Source organism: Eubalaena glacialis, chromosome 19, assembly GCF_028564815.1.
Source record: "Eubalaena glacialis isolate mEubGla1 chromosome 19, mEubGla1.1.hap2.+ XY, whole genome shotgun sequence".
Lineage (NCBI taxonomy): Eukaryota > Metazoa > Chordata > Mammalia > Artiodactyla > Balaenidae > Eubalaena > Eubalaena glacialis.
In genome coordinates this window covers 22,509,751-22,528,157 of record NC_083734.1, presented here as the reverse complement: position 1 = coordinate 22,528,157, position 18,407 = coordinate 22,509,751, and the positions used below count along the sequence as shown (strand labels likewise).

General features: G+C 48.1%; 1 protein-coding gene across 6 annotated transcripts in view; it reads right to left on the bottom strand.

Moving 5' to 3' along the window:
- Positions 1-16,076: 16,076 nt before the first annotated feature.
- Positions 16,077-18,407, bottom strand: part of HNF1B (HNF1 homeobox B) — a 53,384-nt gene continuing 51,053 nt past the window's right edge. For all 6 annotated transcript variants that reach the window (XM_061176754.1, XM_061176753.1, XM_061176750.1 and 3 more), the window contains one exon: positions 16,077-17,045. In XM_061176754.1, coding sequence (XP_061032737.1) covers positions 16,933-17,045 — 113 coding nt within the window. In that variant the 3' untranslated portion in view covers positions 16,077-16,932. The remainder of the gene's footprint in view (positions 17,046-18,407) is intronic.

Genomic DNA, 18,407 nt, shown 5'->3' with positions numbered 1-18,407 from the left:
AGCACTTTGGAGCTCTCTAGGTCTAGGTCAGAGCCAAGTCTGTGAGGAGGCAACCAGGACAGAAATCTACTCTGTTATGGAGACAAATAAGGCAACACCTGCAGCTTGGAGTCTGCCAACAGACTACCAGGAAACACCTGGTTGGTCAGGGGTGGGTGAAGTCACTTGGGACTGCTGTCCCAGGACAGGATAAAATTCAAATTTCAGAGCATTGGTACTTTGACATTTTTGATTATAGAGTTACAATTCAATTTCTTACACGAAACCAGAAATCTCATGATTTTTTTTAAAACCTTCTTAAGAAATGTTGGAAGGACCACAGGAAGGGAAGGGGAAGCAGGAGTCAGAGTGCTCTGCTCAGCTTTATATCACCTGGTTTAGTGGGGTTACCATCCACCCCTCTATGTGACTATCAAAAAGAATCTCAGGGTATGTCTTTGAGACTGAAATCCTAGCTACCCAAATCTCCCTTGCCCTTCTTCTGCTCACAAATCCATACTTACAAACTAGTAAACCTTCTCCCACCCCAATACATATCCCTCATCTTCACCAAATATTTGTAATTTTGCCTGGACTGTATTTACAAGGGCAGTGTTGTGTGACTGCAGCATTGACAATGCAATAATAAAAACTGAAAACATTCAATGGCACTTACTATATGCCACCCATTCTTCTAAGCACTTTATATATGTTAACTCGTTTTGCCTTAACAACAGTTCTTTGTGGTAGAGACTGTTATTATCCTTGTTTTACAGATGAAGACACTGAGGCACAGAGATGTGCTTGCTCAAGGTCACACAGCTAAAAGTGGCAGGTGGGGTCAGACTCCAGGAGGTCAAACTCTAGTGTCTGGGTTCTAAACCACCATGGATGCTGCCCCTCTAAACTGTGAAGGGAGCTGCAGTGGATATCATACGTGTGAGATCTGCAGCCCCAAGCCTGCGTTTCTGCCCCAAAGCTATTCTTTGGCAAACGATTTCCTCTTATTATAATCACTAAGAAGATTCTTAGGGTAGAATCTTCCAGTAGGTTTTAGCCCCTTTACAGACAAAGAAACATAGGTTCAGAGTGTTAAATAATGTTCACATAGGGAGTAAGTGGCAGCATTAGGATGTGAACCCCGCTCTGGATGCCTCTATCTATCTATCTATCTATCTATCTATCTATTTATTTTATTTTGGCCGTGATGCGCAGCTTGCAGGATCTTATTTGCCCAATCTGGGATCGAACCCATGCCCCCTGCAATGGAAGTGCAGAGTCCTAACCACTGGACTGTCAGGGAATTCCCTCTGGGTGTGTTTAGTGTCCTCACATGTCCCCCAACCCTATACCGCCTCTATCATGGGGCCGTATCTTCAGAAAGAGCCTGCACACTCTCAATACCCTCTTGTGCCTGAGATGGACAATATGTGGGGACCATTCTTCAGGGAAAAGTCATCATCATCATAATTATTACCCAAAAAATCCTGTTAAAGGTCCAGCTGGGTGCTGGGCGTTACAATCTGGGATCACTTTTCAGGCCTCAAAGTGAGGGTCCCTGAAAATGGGAGTGTTTCACCATTGACCTGGTGGAAGTAAGCTGAAGGGTAAATAAAGCCTAAGTAAGTAAATAAGTCCTAAGATAGGTTTCTCCACCTTTGGAGCTGATGGGTTGAATCAATTTACTGCTTCTCATAGACCCACAGACATAGAAGACAAACTCATGGTTACCATAAGGAAAGGGCGGAGGAGGGATAAATTAGGAGGTTGGGATTAACATACACTCACTACTATATATAAGATAGATAAACAACAAGGACCTACTGTATAGTACAGGGAACTATACTCAGTATTTTGTAAAAATCTATAAGGGACAAGAATCTGAGAAAGAAAAAAAATATATATATAGATATAAATATATATAGATATGTATAACTGAATCACTTTGCTGTACACCTTTCATTGAATCACAATTCTGTACAACACTGTAAATCAACTATACTTCAATAAAATATATTTTTGAATAAAGTTTTATAATTTTTGCTATTAAAAATTTACTGCTTCTCATACACCATTTCTGCTCTTGCTTTTAGATCAAGCATAAGAATTTGTTTTCAGGGCTTCCTTGGTGGCACAGTGGTTAAGAATCTGCCTGTTAATTCAGGGGACACGGGTTCGACCCCTGGTCTGGGAAGATCCCACATGCTGCGGAGCAGCTAAGCCCGTGCGCCACAACTACTGAGCCTGCGCTCTAGGGCCCGTGAGCCACAACTACTGAGCCCGCGAGCCACAACTACTGAAGCCCACATGCCTAGAGCCCATGCTCCGCAATAAGAGAAGCCACCGCAATGAGAAGCCCACACACCACAACGAAGAGAAGCCCCCGCTCGCCCTAACTAGAGAAAGCCCGCGTAGCAACGAAGACCCAACACAGCCAAAAAGAAATAAATTAAATAAATAAATAAATAAATAATTTTAAAAATCTTAAAAAAAAAAAAAGAATTTGTTTTCAGAATATGAGTCAAGGGCATGGTTCCTAGAGAACCGTGGGTGGCGTCTGGGATCACTGAGACATGTGCATTCCTGTGCACACGCTTGCGTGTGGGCACACACACACACCTGGCCCAGACAAGCACACACACCACACCACCACATTCGTGATGAGCAGGCCCTGGAAACAAGGGTGGCCTTCGGGGGAGCAGCAAGTTCACGGGCTTGTGGTCCCCATTCCCCGGTGCATTGATGTGACCAGTTACGCCCTGCTGTGGGAGGGTGGAGCCTGCCTTCTCTGAACTGAGCCCAGGCTGGGGCAGTCTTTCCAGAGGTTCGCCCAGGGGCCTGGGGACACAGTTCCTATTCTCTGGTCTCGGACTGGCAGGAGTGCCCACCTCACAGCCCCTAAGCAGGGTTCCGTGTTCCAGGTCAGCGCCCAGGCCAGCCGTCCTTCAGCAGCGATGCTTTCGTAGGTCAAAAGGGAAAGCATTGTTGCTGCCCTGTGGCCGGGCAAACAAGCAGCTGGCTTTGAAGTCCCAGGGGGGATTTGCTCAGGCTGGAGTGGGGAGACTGAAGGAGAGGGCTGCGAGCCTCCCCCGAGCCTGGCTGTGTTTGTTAACTCCGCCCGGCCACCCAGGCCTGGGGTGTTTGATGTCTCTCGGGAGAAGCAGGAGGAGGGAGGCATGCAAGGGGGTCCTCCCAGGGACAGCTTTCAACTCCTGCTGAGCCTGTGACGGAAGGAAACACCTAGCCCCCTCCATTCAGGGTGGGCCACGGGGGTGTGGCCCAGGGCGGCTGGCAGAGTGTGCTGTTTCCCTCGGGCGCTGTTTCTTTTCAGGTGGCATCAGGTAAGAATAAACGGCAAGGGAAGACAGGAAGAAAGAGGTGACAAAGGCAGCCCTGGTGCCTTCAGTAGCCACCGGCCTGAGGGTCCCACCTGAGGATCAATCTCCTCCTCCCTTCTCATCCTCCACCAACTGCTTCCCTGGGTATCCGCACGGTGCCTCACCCTTTCTCCCCCATCCCCAAAGCAGCGCAGGGGGCAGTTTGCCTTCCCCCACGGGCAGCGCTGCTGTGTTCCTGCCTCAGAAGCTCTGCCCCCCAGCCCCTCCTGCAAGCAACAAAATGCACTGGGTGACAACCCTGGTGGGAGGTCGGGGGGAGAAGTCTCTAGAAACCTGGGTAACACAATGCTCCCACTGGGCTGGCTCTCAGGGCTTGCCTTAGGGTTCCCAAAGCATGTTTGTAACCTTTCAGGCCTGGGCCACAGGGAATGAGACAAGGAATTAACCATTATTATTAACCAGTTCAAGGTCCTATATACGATTAGCCACGAACAGCTCCATTTCTGTCTCCTTCTGTCCCTCCTAAATGTCCCTCTTCTGCTACAAGCAAAGGAACACATTTCTGCTAGAGTCTCACTTCCAACACCGCTCCACCTGGTCCGTCCCTACCCGCCTCCCCCCCGCCCCCCCCCACACACACATGTTGAGATTGAGAAAGAGCTTGTTTACGATAAGACCTTGAAATCTGGAGTTATAAATCCTTCCAGGACGGCCACCCTATCTCCGTGCTAATGCTTGTGGTGCCGTCCAAAGGAGGCTCACCTGATTGCGACCCATCCCCTCTCACTCCCCGGAGCCCCCTGCTCCTCCTCTGCAAACATGGGACAATGGGCAAATGGGAGTTACCTGTCTCAACAGGTGTTAGCCTGGCCTCACTTTCCTACAGGGTGATGGAGAGGTCACCTCTAGCCCAGCCCTCTCTGGGCATTCTTGTGATTGTAAAAGCCCACCTTCGGACGTGACCTTCCTTCTGGTCCCCCACGACTTTAGCTGCAGGAGGCCGAGCCCACCTCAATGGATTTAGAAGTCCTCACTTCAGGGACTTCCCTGGTGGTGCCGTGGTTGGGAATCCGCCTGCCAGTGCAGGGGACACGGGTTCGAGCCCTCTGGGAAGATCCCACATGCTACGGATCAACTAAGCCCGTGCGCCACAACTACTGAGCCTGCGCTCTAGAGCCCGCGAGCCACAGCTACTGAAGCCCGTGCGCCACAACTACTGAAGCCCACACGCCTAGAGCCCATGCTCCGCAACAAGAGAAGCCACCGCAACGAGAAGCCCGCGCACGGCAACGAAGAGTAGCCCCCGCTCGCCACAACTGGAGAAAGCCTGCGCGCAGCAACGAAGACCCAACACAGCCAAAAATAAATAAATTTATATAAAAAAAAAGAAGTCCTCACTTTAGCTGCTGAGGCCACTGGCTAGAGCGCAGGCAGCACCCCCATTGTCTGGGGATGCGGTGTGTGTGTGGGCGGAGGCTGATGCCACTCAGTTTGCTCGCTACTCTGTCGCGCACTGGTCATGGTCCCTATCAGCCTTCCCTACTAAGCCATGAGCCGCTTGAGGGAAGAGATTTTTTCTTATTCATCGTTGAATCCCTATGCCCAGCAGACTGCACAGAACATAAATATTTGGTAAATGACTTAGCCTAATGCTGTCATACTCATCACCAGCAAATATCTATTGAGGACGTCTTCTGTGCAGCGACTCCGCTAAGCAGTAGTGGGTACAAAGATGAATGAGACACCATTCCCGCTCACAGGGGTTTACGCTAGAATCAGAGAGACCCAGAGAAGCTTCACTTGCCGGGAGGTCAGAGGAAGGAGCTGGGGCTGGAGACCCCAGGGAATCTGGCAACCAAAGTTTCCCAAAGAGTAAACTTATTGTGGATATCTTCAGACCCAGAAACCCATTCACTGTGGATCTCTGTATATTCCAGAGTGGAGCTAACCACTTACCAATTATCTGCACGTCTAGCTTTTCCCTATGTGATTTCGGTGACTTTGTCTCAAAAATGTGAATAAAAAAGTAGTGTCTCTACTTGGGAAGGATTTCTCAACCATTTAGTCCTGGGAACCACGGAAGTGAAACGTGTCCCCAGGGGGACTCCAACCGGAGCCACACTTGTTAGCTGTGCCCGTGCTGTTTGGTTTGGGTTCCCCAGGGATTTGAGGCCAGAGCTGCCACCGCCCTCAGGAGGAAGGAAGGAAGGAGATGGAGGCACCTGTCTGGAGTTCAGGCCATCCCAACACAGCTCAGCACATCTGTGCTGGCCACCAGGAATAGAGAAAATAACAGCAGGGTTGTAACTCCTCCTCTTATACCTCCGAGAACCTGGGAGAAGAAGGACAGCAAGTTGATCTCTTGAGGTCCCAGAGGGGCCAGATAATGTGAGGGGCCATTGCTGTACCAATGCCATTGTCTCATCAAGGGGACCTTCACTGCATGGACTGGGGTCTAGCAGCGTGCATGGACAGTAGAGGCACCGTCAGTGGGTGGCATTTTCTGCTTGACTCTTTCAAGCCAGTGCTTCTGAAACTGTTCTACTCAAGTACCAGTAGTGGCAGAGAAGAGTGAATTTCACATTTCTCAAGGAGTCTGGGGTTTTAGATCACTGCAAACAGGACATTTCTTTGAAGACCCATATTTGATCTTAAAAATGCATGTAAAATTTGTATTTTCTACCACGACCTATCAATTTGCTTTGATATAAAAATGCAGTTAAAATTACTTGTCTCTGAATAAAATGGATGCTCCAGGAAGACGAACTACCTTTCCTGTGGCTTCTTGGACCCCCTGACTCATTGCCCTGTGCCCCACTTTGAGAAGAAGCATGCCTTTTAGGACATCAGGCCCATACACATGTTCCAACCCAAAGTGGGCCTGTAACACGCTTGCATGGCCCATGACCTTGATCCCCAAACACTCCTCTAGGTCTGTCCTATGCTGCCCTGTCCACACGTTCCTCCAGTCTGACCCTGTGGGATCATCCCTTCACCTCTGGGTTTATCCTGGTGCCTCTAGCAGAATTTGGAGATCAGGTGGCCAGTAACCCTATTCTTCAAATGTCTAGGGCCAATGGCTCTAAATCTTTTTGCAGCCTCTTTCACAGAGAATGAGCAGGGCAGTAAGTATGAGATCCTGAGGTGGGTTGAAAATAACTACTAAAATGGATACTTAATGAATCAATTATCTAAAAGGTCCTCGGCTAGGGATTGTCCTTGCAATGGCCTTGGTAGGCTTTGCTTTCCCTGACACAACTGCTCCAACCTGTACAAGGAAACTAGGAATCAAGGCTGCCTGCTTACGTGATGACGCAGAAGTTAGGTGATCTGAAGTCCATAGTAGGTTTGTTATGGATTCACTCTATCAATGGATTTCAACTTTTAAGAGAAGTGCCACCGATTCACTTATTCACTCATGCATTTGCTTATTCATTCAACGAGTCTTTATAGAGAATCTACTGTGCACCAGGCACTACACGGGGTACTGGAGGTACAGTGGTGAACAAGAGTAACATGGTCTGGGCCGCCTTAGAACTTGCTAGGGGGAGAGAAAATTAAAGAAATGGTCTCCAGGAAGCAAATAGAACGAGCTCAGACGGGGCAAGCCCAGGGCCTTCCGCCATTGACCCCTCCTGCCTTGGATGTCATGCCCAATAGCACAAGGACACAGTGAGTAGGTCCGGAACTAAGTCGGGGTCATGGCGAATTGCCTGCAACTCCTCATAGGAAGGTTAAAAACACATAGAATGAAATTCCCCTCCAAGTCCCCCGACCTGCCCAACTGCCCCAGAGACAATGCACCAAAACCTAAGTGTGCAAACATGCCTGAGAGTGAGGAAATTCATGGTTTCATACAATCCTCACATTCGAGCAGCAACGTGAACCAGGCTCTCCCCCATGTCACAGATGCAGAACCCGAGGCCTTGGAGAGGGGAAGCAGCCTGTGGAAGGTCCCCTGGCCGGGCCAGGACTGCGATGGGGTTTACGGGGGGGCGGCGGGGGCCGGGGGCGTAGGGCCCAGGCGTGGCTCTTGATTCTACTGAACAGTGCTGGGCTGGAGCCTCTAGTAACTTGCCAGACAGACCCCCATGGTTCTGGAGACTCTGGCCACAGCCTTTTATCTTTCCTCCCCATGACCTGTGCAGATCTGATAGCTGTCGTTCTGAAAGATCTGGACTCTAGAACTCAGCTAAGAGCTGGAGGGACAATGGAAACGTGGGCTTTGGAATGTATCTAAACAACCCACAGCCCTGTCCCCTCCTCCCCAAAGACTGACCAATGACCCCTAAACCCCTGGATTGTTCCTAAGAAACCTAGCGTGGCTTTGGCAACTGCCTGGATTGTCACCATTTCCACCCTTCAGTGCTGGAGTATCTTCATCTTAGCCTGTACTGCCATGTGAAAGAAAACGCAACCGAATCTGGAGTAAGTTAGGTTGTAGAGCTAATCATGTGTAGAGTCACCTTCTTATGACATTAAGACCTCCAGGAGAGCCACTGAAAAGTCTTGTGAGGTCTGCTAATTCCCCTGCGAGTGAGGAATGTGTTTATTCTTCCAAGGGGCAAAGATTCCCCACTCAAAGTGACGCTGCCACATTGTGTAACCAGGAACACGGGTTGTTGCTGATGTAAACATCGGCCGGGGGCAGACCTGCCGGGAGCCTGGGCTCCTTTTCCCAGAGGTGTTTCTTATGAATGGTTGTGTCCAGTGAAGCAATTTCCTGCCTTGTAAATTTCTGCCCAGCAAACCACATCTCCTATCTATCTGCTGCCTGGCTCTGGGTCATAAAACAATTCCCCAGAGACCAATCAGAGCCCGATCAGGAGTCCTTGAGTAACAGGAAAATTACCCTCCACCTGCAGACGTAATGACACTCCGCAAGCTAGTGGCTTTGCAGTTTCTGAATGTAAACATCACATGCCTTACGCCATGCCTTACCTCTGCTCATCTGAAATGGGGGGCCCACCTATTTGATTCTCAGGCCCTGGTTCACTCCTCAGAGGCACTGGCTGGCTAGTGACCCGTTACCTTGACCTGAGGACCCTGCAGCCTGGAGAACATATTTCACTGTGTCAGATCACGATTTGCAGAGCCAGGGCAAGAGAAGTTCAGGCAGGGGGTCTCAGGCACGCAGAAGACAGAAGATTTGGGCTGAAACTACATTGGAACTGCTTTGGACATTCACTTTGCATTTTGTGGGTCCTCAGCCTGGAATGTCTTCTCCCCACCCCTCCCCCATCTGCCTGGTGAACTGACATTCATTCTTTTTTTTTTTTTTAATTTATATTATTTTATTTTTTTTTGGCTGCATTGGGTCTTCGTTGCTGCGTGCGGGCTTTCTCTAGTTGTGTCGAGTGGGAGCTACTCTTCATTGCGGTGCGCGGGCTTCTCCTTGCAGTGGCTTCTCTTGTTGTGGAGCACGGGATCTAGGCACGCGGGCTTCAGTAGTTGTGGCATGCAGGCTCAGTAGTTGTGGCTTGCGGGCTCTAGAGCGCAGGCTCAGTAGTTGTGGCGCACGGGCTTAGTTGCTCCGCGGCATGTGGGATCTTCCCGGACCAGGGCTCGAACCCATGTCCCCTGCATTGGCAGGTGGATTCTTAACCACTGTGCCACCAGGGAAGTCGACATTCATTCTTTGTGATGCAGTTCAAGTGTCCTCTGAGGAAACTTCTCTGATTTCCACCCAGACAGAATTTCCTCCACTGGCCTACCACTCTACCTTCTAACAACCAACACAGCACATTCATTGCAATAACTTGCAAAATTTTCTGTCTCCCCGGCCAGGCTGGGAACTCCTTCAAGGCATCTTGGAATCCCCAGCACCCACCCCTGTGCCTGGCTCCAGTCAGTGTGCAAAAGAGGTTTGTTGAATAAATGAGTGAATGGGCATCTATTATGTGTCTCTCTACCACACCTAGATGCTTTGCATATGGAAAATGCACAATGGATATAGTCAAAGGGATGAAGCTCTGGGTTAGGCCAGTAAAGACAGACATAACCCAGGGCTCCTGTCCTGGAGAAGTCTGCAATCTGGTTATGTTTCTATGGGTGATAGGAATATTTGCAGACAGGGTATAAAGATCAGATTCACAGATAGACAGAAGTGGTTTGTTTTTGTTGTTGGTTTTCCTTTCTGAGTGCCAGCTCAGAAGCCAGAATGGGTTCCAAGCTGGTCTAACTAACCCTAGTACTGCACTAGCCATAAGGCGATACCTAGGACCTCCATTTTCATCTCTTTCCTTTCTCCTTGTCCCCATTTATAGAAGATGTAACAGTGACTTGCTCCTTCCTTTGAAGCTTGGGAGGCCCCAGACAGAGATGCTGAGGGGGGTGGTAGCAGGTGCACACTAGGGTCATTTTCCAGATGTAAAACTAGTAAACTCCACGACACACATACACACATGCATTCACTCAAAAAATATTTGCTGAGTGCCTAATATGTACCAGGTACTAGATGCTGGGGACAAAACAGTGAATAAAACTCCCAGGTCCCTGCTCTCATAGAACTTACACTCCAGTTGGGGGCAGGCACTCAGTGATGGCGGGGATGGGGGCCATCATGTTCTCTCTCACATAGTCCGAAAAAACTGGATGCAAATAACTAATATTTAGTGCACACTTTCTCATGTACCTGGTGAAGGACTTGATCCACCTTGTATCTCATTTAATCCCTACAACAGCCCCATTTTCAGAGAAGGAAACAGGCTCAGAGAGGTTAAGTAGCCTTCCCAAGATCACACAGCTAGTAAGTGGTAGAGCCAGGATTTGAACTTCGATTTGCCTGACTCCCCAAGCCTGAGCTCCTCACCATGACTCTGTATGGCAGCAGTAAATATTTACCAGGTGAACAAAGGGGTGGATGAATGGTTAACCATCACTACAGTGGCAGCCTGTTGTTTTGCTTCCATGATACAAACGTGAGCACCACGTTTAAGTTTTTCATTTACTTATTGATTCAAGCTTTTCCAAAGTGTGGCTCCCATAGAAAGTAGATTTCATAAAGATGAAGAAACAAGCATCTTTCTCATTATCATCTGTGTTTCCTGGGCAAGGCAACCTATTTTACAAAAATAATCATGAATTATCATTGAAAAAGTTATGCCAAAGAAACTATCACCTTCAGTTCTCTTTTCTGGGTTTGTGGTAAAGTCTGTATTAGGCTGCATAACGACCCCCAAAGATAGCAGGTCTGAATCCTTGGAAGCTGTCAACCATTACCTTAAAAGGAAAGAGACTTTGCAGATGTGATGAAGGAAGAATATCCTGGATAATCTGGGTGGGCCCTAAATGCAATGACATGGATCCTTATGAGGAGGAAGAAGAGGGAGATTTGACACAGGAGAGAAGGCAATGACACCAGGGAGGCAGGGATTGGAGTGATGTGGCCACAAGCTAGGGAACCTGGAAGCCACCAGGAGCTGGAGGATGCAAGGAACAGGTTCTCCCCTATAACCTGCGGAGGGAGTGTGGCCCTGCTGACCCCTGGCTTGGGCTCAGTGATACTGACTTTGGACTTCTGGCCCCCAGAACTGTGAGAGTATATATTTCTGGTGTTTTAAGCCACTGAGCTTGTGGAAATTTGTTATAGCAGCCACGGGAAACTAATACAGTCTTCTACAGAAGGAGGCAGCAGGGAGAACAAGTCTTTGACCACCAGTGTAGGTGATTCAGAAATACACTCTCTTTTAAAACTAAAAATAGAATTACCGTATGATCCAGCAATCCCACTCCTGAGCATATATCCAGACAAAACTCTAATCCAAAAAGATACACGCACCCCTATGTTCATAGCAGCACTATTCACAGTAGCCAAGACATGGAAACAACCTAAATGTCTATCGATCGATAGACAAATGGATAAAGAAGATGTGGTACATATATATAATGGAATACTACTCAGCCATAAAAAGAATGAAATAATGCCATTTGCAGCAACATGGATGCAACTAGAGATTATCATACTAAGTGAAGTAAGTCAGAAAGAGAAAGACAAATACCATATGGTACACTTATATGTGGAATCTAAAATATGACACAAATGAACCTATCTACGAAACAGAAACAGACTCACGGACATAGAGAATAGACTTCTGGTTGTCAAGGGGGAGGGGGTTGGGGGAGGGATGGAGTGGGAGGTTGGGGTCAGCAGACGTCAGCTTTTATATACAGAATGGATAAACAACAAGGCCCGACTGCATAGCACAGAGAACTATATTCAGTATCTGATGATAAACCGTAATGGAAAAGAATACAAAAAAAGAATGTATATATAAATATAACTGAATCACTTCACTGTACAGTAGAAATTAACACAACATTGTAAGTCAACTATACTTCAATTTAAAAAAAAAAAAAGAAATGCATTCTCTTTTTAGTCAGGATGCCCCCAAGAAACCCCACCTTGGAAAGCAAGGGGATCCCCCTACAAAAATGAATCCACCTCCTTCCCAGCTCCCATCCCCTCTCTTGGCTTTGTGTTTCTTTCCATTACCTGTCAATCAGTACCTGGCATACTGTATATTTGTTTATTTCATTATTGTTGGCTCCCTCCCAGATGAATGTAAGCTCCATGGGAAGAGTAACATTTTTTAAACTGCTTTTCTTTCCATACCTAGAAGTGTATGTAGCACATAGGAAGCACTCAATAAACATTTGTTGGATGAATGATCAAATGTCAGGTTACTGCCACCTGGAGAGTCCTGACATCATATCAGGGACATGATAACAGCAGACATCACAGCATGACATACTACCCAGATGCTTCCTAAAGTACCACTTTACAAGATGCCTGAGATAGAGTCTTTGCCCAGGTAATATTGTTTTCCATTTTCTATAACATCAATTTCTATTTCCTGATTTGTCCAGGCCTCAGACCTTGGAATCCTCTTTGATGCCACATCTAAACTATCAGAAAACCCTGGTGCCTTCAAATCCTCTCCCTTTAAAACCACATCCACGATCAGACAGCCTCTCCTCACCTCCACCACCACCCCCTGGTCTCAGGCTCTGATGATGCAACGGCTTCCTGATGGTCTCTTTGCCGTCACTTTTGGCGCCTCCCTACAACTCAGCAGTCAGAGGGATTCTGTTAAAGCGTAAGCCAGATCTTGCCCCTGCTCTGCTCACAACTTTCTGATGGTCCCTAGCTCCCTCAGAATAAAAGTCCTTCCAGTAGCTTATAGCAGTCCTTACAATGGTGACAAGGTCCTTGTCATCTGTCATCACCTCCCAGCACTCTGCTCACACCCTGACTCCCACACCCCCGCTCACTCAGCTCTATAACTACTCTAGCCTCCCCGCCGAATTTTTCATAGATTTTAAAAAATCATCTGACATGCACATACACACATTCACACATTTACTACCCATCTCCTTAACCAGAATGTAAAGCTCACGAGGGCAAGGATTTTCATCTATTTGATTCAGTGATGTATCTTCAGTGTCTAGAACAATGGTGCCTGGCACACAGTAGGTGTCAGTAAGTATTTCTTGAATAAATAAATGGGAAATATTATTTTGGACTAGATGGTATTTCCAAAAGCAAAGGGATATACAGAAGGCTAAGGCCTTCTGGCTCAGGAAATCAGGCATGCTTTCCTTATAGTGCGATTTTTTTTTTTTTTTTTTTTTGTCTTTTGAAAACTAGCTTTGGACTTCCCTGGCAGTCCAGTGGTTACGACTCCACGCTTCCACTGCAGGGGGCACGGGTTCAATCCCTGGTCAGGGAATTAAGATCTTGCATGCCGTGCAGCGAAGCCAAAAAAAAAAAAAAAAAAGAAAAAAACCCTAGCTTTATCTTTTTATCTCTTTCATAATTAATTGGGAATCATTTAACATAATTGATTTATTAAGGATGTCTGGACAGTTAGGCACAGGAAGGAAACCTGCCTTTGGGGGCTATAACAGTATGTATCTGGTGAGAAAATTAAATGTGTGGAAATGGAGAGGAAATTTCAGGTCATCTGTTGGAATAAACATATTTATACATATGCAGACTGCATGAAACCCGCTCTGAGGATTCCTGCTTTTGATGTTGTCCCCCCTCATGTTTGTTCCACTCATTCTTCCTTAGAAAGTATTTCCTCTATATACACGCAGATACCATTTTATATACACCAGGAAAAATATGGTCATCCAGGTGTGTGTGAAGCCCTGCATGCCCCAAAGATTCATTTATAAAATGCTGTCATGTTATAAATCTTGGCTGACAATCTAGTATTTGCCCAGCTGGAATGACCTCTGTACGAAAGAGAGACAGAGACAGAGAGACAGGGAGACAGAGACAGAGAAAGAAAGGGAGGGAGGGAGACAGGGAGGGGCTTTATAGGCATTTGGTTTAGCTGATTGCAACTTCTCGTGAATATTCAGTCTGTTTGATACAATTGGGATGTGTTTAAAGTATTAAAAAACATGGATTTGTTATATGCCACTGTGTGGTCCATTACTGGCAATCTCTTATTTTCCAGAACAGATTTCAATGGCATTTATTTGAATTACTTCCTCATTCAGAGGGGACGCATCAGCCCTGATCGTGCTTGGGAAGAAGTTCACTCCTGCCTCTTCCTGACCCACCCCCTTCCTCACTCCCTCTATTCCTCCTCCATGACTGCCCCCTCCCCAACCTTTAGGGACGTGAAGCCACCTTTAGTCCCAGCCTCCTGGCTCTCTGTGGCCCTCCCACTCATCACCACATTTTACCTTCTTCTTTCCCTAAGGACACAGACTCCCCAGTCAAGCCTTTCCTCTCTCCTCAGACCTCTCCTCCCTGACTCATCCTTGGATCACTGCTTGATTGGTCATATACCATAGATGTGAGCAAAATCATTTCACCAGTGACTGGCAGTCTTCTTTACCAAGCATCACACTGGTGATGAGGGTGTCTGGAAAGATCAACCAAGTCCAGAAGGCTGCATGGGAAGGCACTCTGGGATGAGAGGATGCTAACACACAGGTCTCACAACGTACCAGGCCCACGTCTAAGCGTTTAACATATATGAACTCAATTACTCAACAACTGTATACAGTAGGTACTACTATTATCACCCAATGTTATGTAGATGACAATGAGCACGGGGTTTAGTGGTGAAGTTGGAGATTTTAATCAAGGCATTCTGGCTCCAAAAAGAATATCAAAGACCTGCCCCCAACCCAAGAGCTCAGTTCCCTGGCTGTCTACACTGTGTTCTTATCCACCTGAATCCAGCAGTTAACACTCCAGTTATTTCTGCCTTTGCGGGGAGATAATCCACTGTTTGGCATGGACAAGTCAATCCATTTTAAGGCAGGTTTTCATTACCCATTTCATTTCTTATCCATGGATGTGAAAATGAAATCTGCCTTCCCCAGATCTCACCCTAGAAGATGGAGGCAGGTCGTGGTAAAAACAGAACCATCTGTCTGTTAGCTTGGGCTCAAGGTGTAAAGAGAGACCCCAGAAATGTTGGTCCATAACGTGCTGGAGGAAGGTATGGGGAGGTTTTAGTTGTGAATGAATCTTCAGAGTGGGTAATGCCCACCTGAATGCACACACAGTGGGCCTCCTTGCCCCTCTTAGAGCCAGTGGGAAGGGAGATTTGATTTAGAAGGGAGGTGTTCTCAGCTGTCAGGGTCACCTTCTACAAGTCCTGGATCACGTAGGGTTTGGTAAAGAAAACTCCCTAGAGATTTCCTCCTACCTGCCCACCCCCCAACTCCCAGATGGCCTCTTGGATGGTTAAGACCTTCTGGATTCTCAGGGTTATTGCAATAACACAAGATCTAAAATCTATCAAATGCAGATACTAGCTGTCCCAGAAACAACGTGAGTCCAAACATAGGGCTTCAGTTGAGGCTTGAGCTCGAGGCTTATATTCCCTTCCTCTTCCTGGAACGCACAGGAGCCAACCAATAGGACATCGCAACCAGAGACAGCAAATCTTGGCCTCTCTTGATACATGCTGCTCGGCCTTGGCCCTAGTCCTTTTCAACCCAACCATGAATTTTCTCTTGACCACTTTAGCCCAAATTACATCGTCTGGGGGAGCCAGGAGCCAAAGGAGGTCAGCGATTCCAAACCTATCCATCCCTGTCCTGGGCACTCAGTACATTTGCCCGGCTTACTAAGAATTACATCTTCCACTACACTGGGATTTTGAAAAACCTGTTGCTTGAGGCCTCGTTGGCATGATGCCCTTGCTTACACCCAGCTTGGGAACTGCTCTGTCTAGAAGCCAGAAACCACGTGCTGGTAGGTCTACGCTGCACGTAAGAGGAGATGGCAAAGAGGACAGGTCCAGCCTCCTTTTTCCTGGAGTCAACACTGGATCATCTGTGGCAAAGTCCCTGCTGGCAGAGTGTTCAGGCCTCTGGCTTTTCACCTTTTGGCTTTTCACCTTCCTGCCTGGGAAGCGATCCCCACAAGAGCCATTCTCCTGACTAAGGGAAGAGAGCTGGAGTTAATGCTTAAAAGGAGGTTGAAAATGTTACCCACGGGGATTCCACTTTTCCTACTTTTTCTCTGTTCCTGTGACCAACAGTCACCAAGAGTTGGCTCCATGTCTACTCCTGTGAGTCGCAGAAAGACAAAGGTATTGGAGTCTGACTGGGGGAACAGACTTTTCTTACCTTAGCGGTAAAGCCGGCCTGAAGACACTGGGGCATGCAGCAGCGAGCCTGGTGGAGTAAGTGGAAAATTCCAAGGAGACCAGGGGCCGGGGGTTCTTGGAGGAACCGTGGCAGGGGGAAGAGTCAGAGACAGACAGAAATATGAGACTCTGGGCAGTGACAAAATAAATTGTTTTAATGGGAGGTTTTCGGAAAGGGCGACTTTTCCTTGTGCTATCCAACAGCCAGTGTCCCTGTCTTGGGGTTTCCTGGGGAGGTACTGGCTGATCCCCCACCCCCACCGGAAGCGAGGACATTACTCTGACACTATGTTCAGCCCTTCCAGGGATCCAGAGGTGTGTCTTAACATCAGGAGATTGGGGTGAGCTAGCAGACAGTCCAAAATACACAGTCCTTGTGTGTGCCCGGGCCCGAGGAAGGGGGCAGGGGCTTCACTTCCACCTTAGATATTTCTCCGTGGGGGAAGACAGAGGGGGCAAATCACTTTGAAAATTCAACTCTGACCTTTACGAAGAAAACTGATGGACACTTTAGTATTATATACAGGGCAGAGGGGAGAGGAAGTAGAGGGGAAATTGCACTTAATTACAGTAGTTTATAGTTTACACCCATTGGACAAATTTACTTCTTTAAAAGAAATCTCCAGATCAGCCGGGATGGGGGGTGGGGGGGAGGGAGGTGGCTGATATTTACAGTGTGTTTGGCTCAGTTCAATAGCACGTGTCCTCCTCGCCTCATTTCAGTAACAGATTCAAGTTTTCACATCAGTTTGTTCGATGAAGGAGCATAATGTAGACACTCCGGCTTTCTCTCTTCCTCTTCCTCGGTTTCTCATCTCCCGCCTTTAGGACAGACCAGACGGGAGAGCTTGACGTCTTGGGAGAGGCATCGTGACAATACTGCATAGAAGGGAAGCTGGGCTCCGGGCCGCGCCTCTCAGAGCGGATTGTCCGAGGCGCTGGCAGGATGTCAGGTGAGCAGGGACCTCTCGCAGGTGCTGCTTGTCAGGTCACTGTGCTTTTCCGCGACAGCTGCCTGGAGGGTGATGGTGTGGAAAATAGGGTCCTTGTTGCTGTGCACAAAGTAAGTGATGTGTGGGCATCACCAGGCTTGGAGAGGACACTGCAGAGAGAGAGGAGAGACAGCTCAGCTGTGTACATCTGCCAGGACCCGGGCCATTAGCCTGGCTTCTCTGGGGGAGCTGAGACCCAACTCAGCACAGAGCTGAGGCTGGAGGCCTGGGGACCCCGTGCCTGCTGAGTCCCGCAGGGCTGGTCCTGAAACACGCTCCCTTTAGGAAGACCTAGGTGCCTGGCTACTTCAGAAGAGAGAAGTGAATTGCCGCCGACCTTGAAATAGTCATAACTCGCCGACCTTTATCCTGAAGTTGGGCTCCTCTTCCTGTGAGTTTATAAATAAACTGCTCGGTTTGGTGGCAATGGCAGCTGGATGGGGAGCTCTTGCTTCTGGCGGAAATAAGGGTCTCTTCCTAAGTCCTCTAAGAGCAGGGGTTCCCCTAGACCCCTTCCCAAACTGTAATGGACCCATGAGTAGCAGAGATCCTGTTAAAATGTACTGATAGATTCTGATTCAGTGGACCTGGGGTAGGCCTAAGAACCTGCATTTCTAATCAGCTCCCAGCTTGGGCGGATGCTGCTGATATATTTTGAGCCACAAGGCCATAAAGCACATGAGAGAATCACCACGTACTCACAAATGATCCGTCAGGGAAGAAGCACGGGGAATTGCAAAGTGCTTTCTACGACATTTGTTACTGTCAGGACAAGAGCTCAGAGGATCAGGATACAAGGGCTGAAGGCCTCTGATGCCAGGCTTCCCGGCGGCTCGGGGCAGGAGACCTACGCAGCATGGAGGAGCCTTTGAGAGCAGCCAGACCCCCATCCGAGGCAGCCTCTGCTCCCAGAGCCCTGGGCCTTGCTCATCTCGACTGTCTTGGAACACCATTGCTCGCCCTTGCCTTCCAGGGAGTCCCTTTTCTCCTCTCTCTGTCTCCTCCTTCTCTTTCCCCTCTGTTGTCATCTCAGGGGAAGGTTCTGCCCTTCGGCTTAGTGGCTTATTTTCTCAAGACCTCACCCAACACACACACACACACACACACACACACACACACACACGTGCATGCACGCACACACACACACCTACCACTACTATTAAAGGCCTATTATCCCACTGTTATCTCATTAATCAGTGCTCCCAGCCATAGCCTTGTATGAGGCTGCCATTATGCCCATTTTACAGGTGAGGAAAACAAGGTCAAAGAGAGTCCATGAATTGTCCAAGGTTTCAGAGCTAGGAGAGTGTGGGGATTCAAACCAGTTCTGGGAGACCTCCCAGCCCGCGTTCTTTCTATTACGCCGAGGTTAGGAGCCTTCTACTAGCTTTCTTCTCGGTCAAGCTCCTTCCTCTGAGCCTCGGTTTCTCCATCTATAAGATGAAGGCCGTTGGGGGATCAGATGGGCTGCT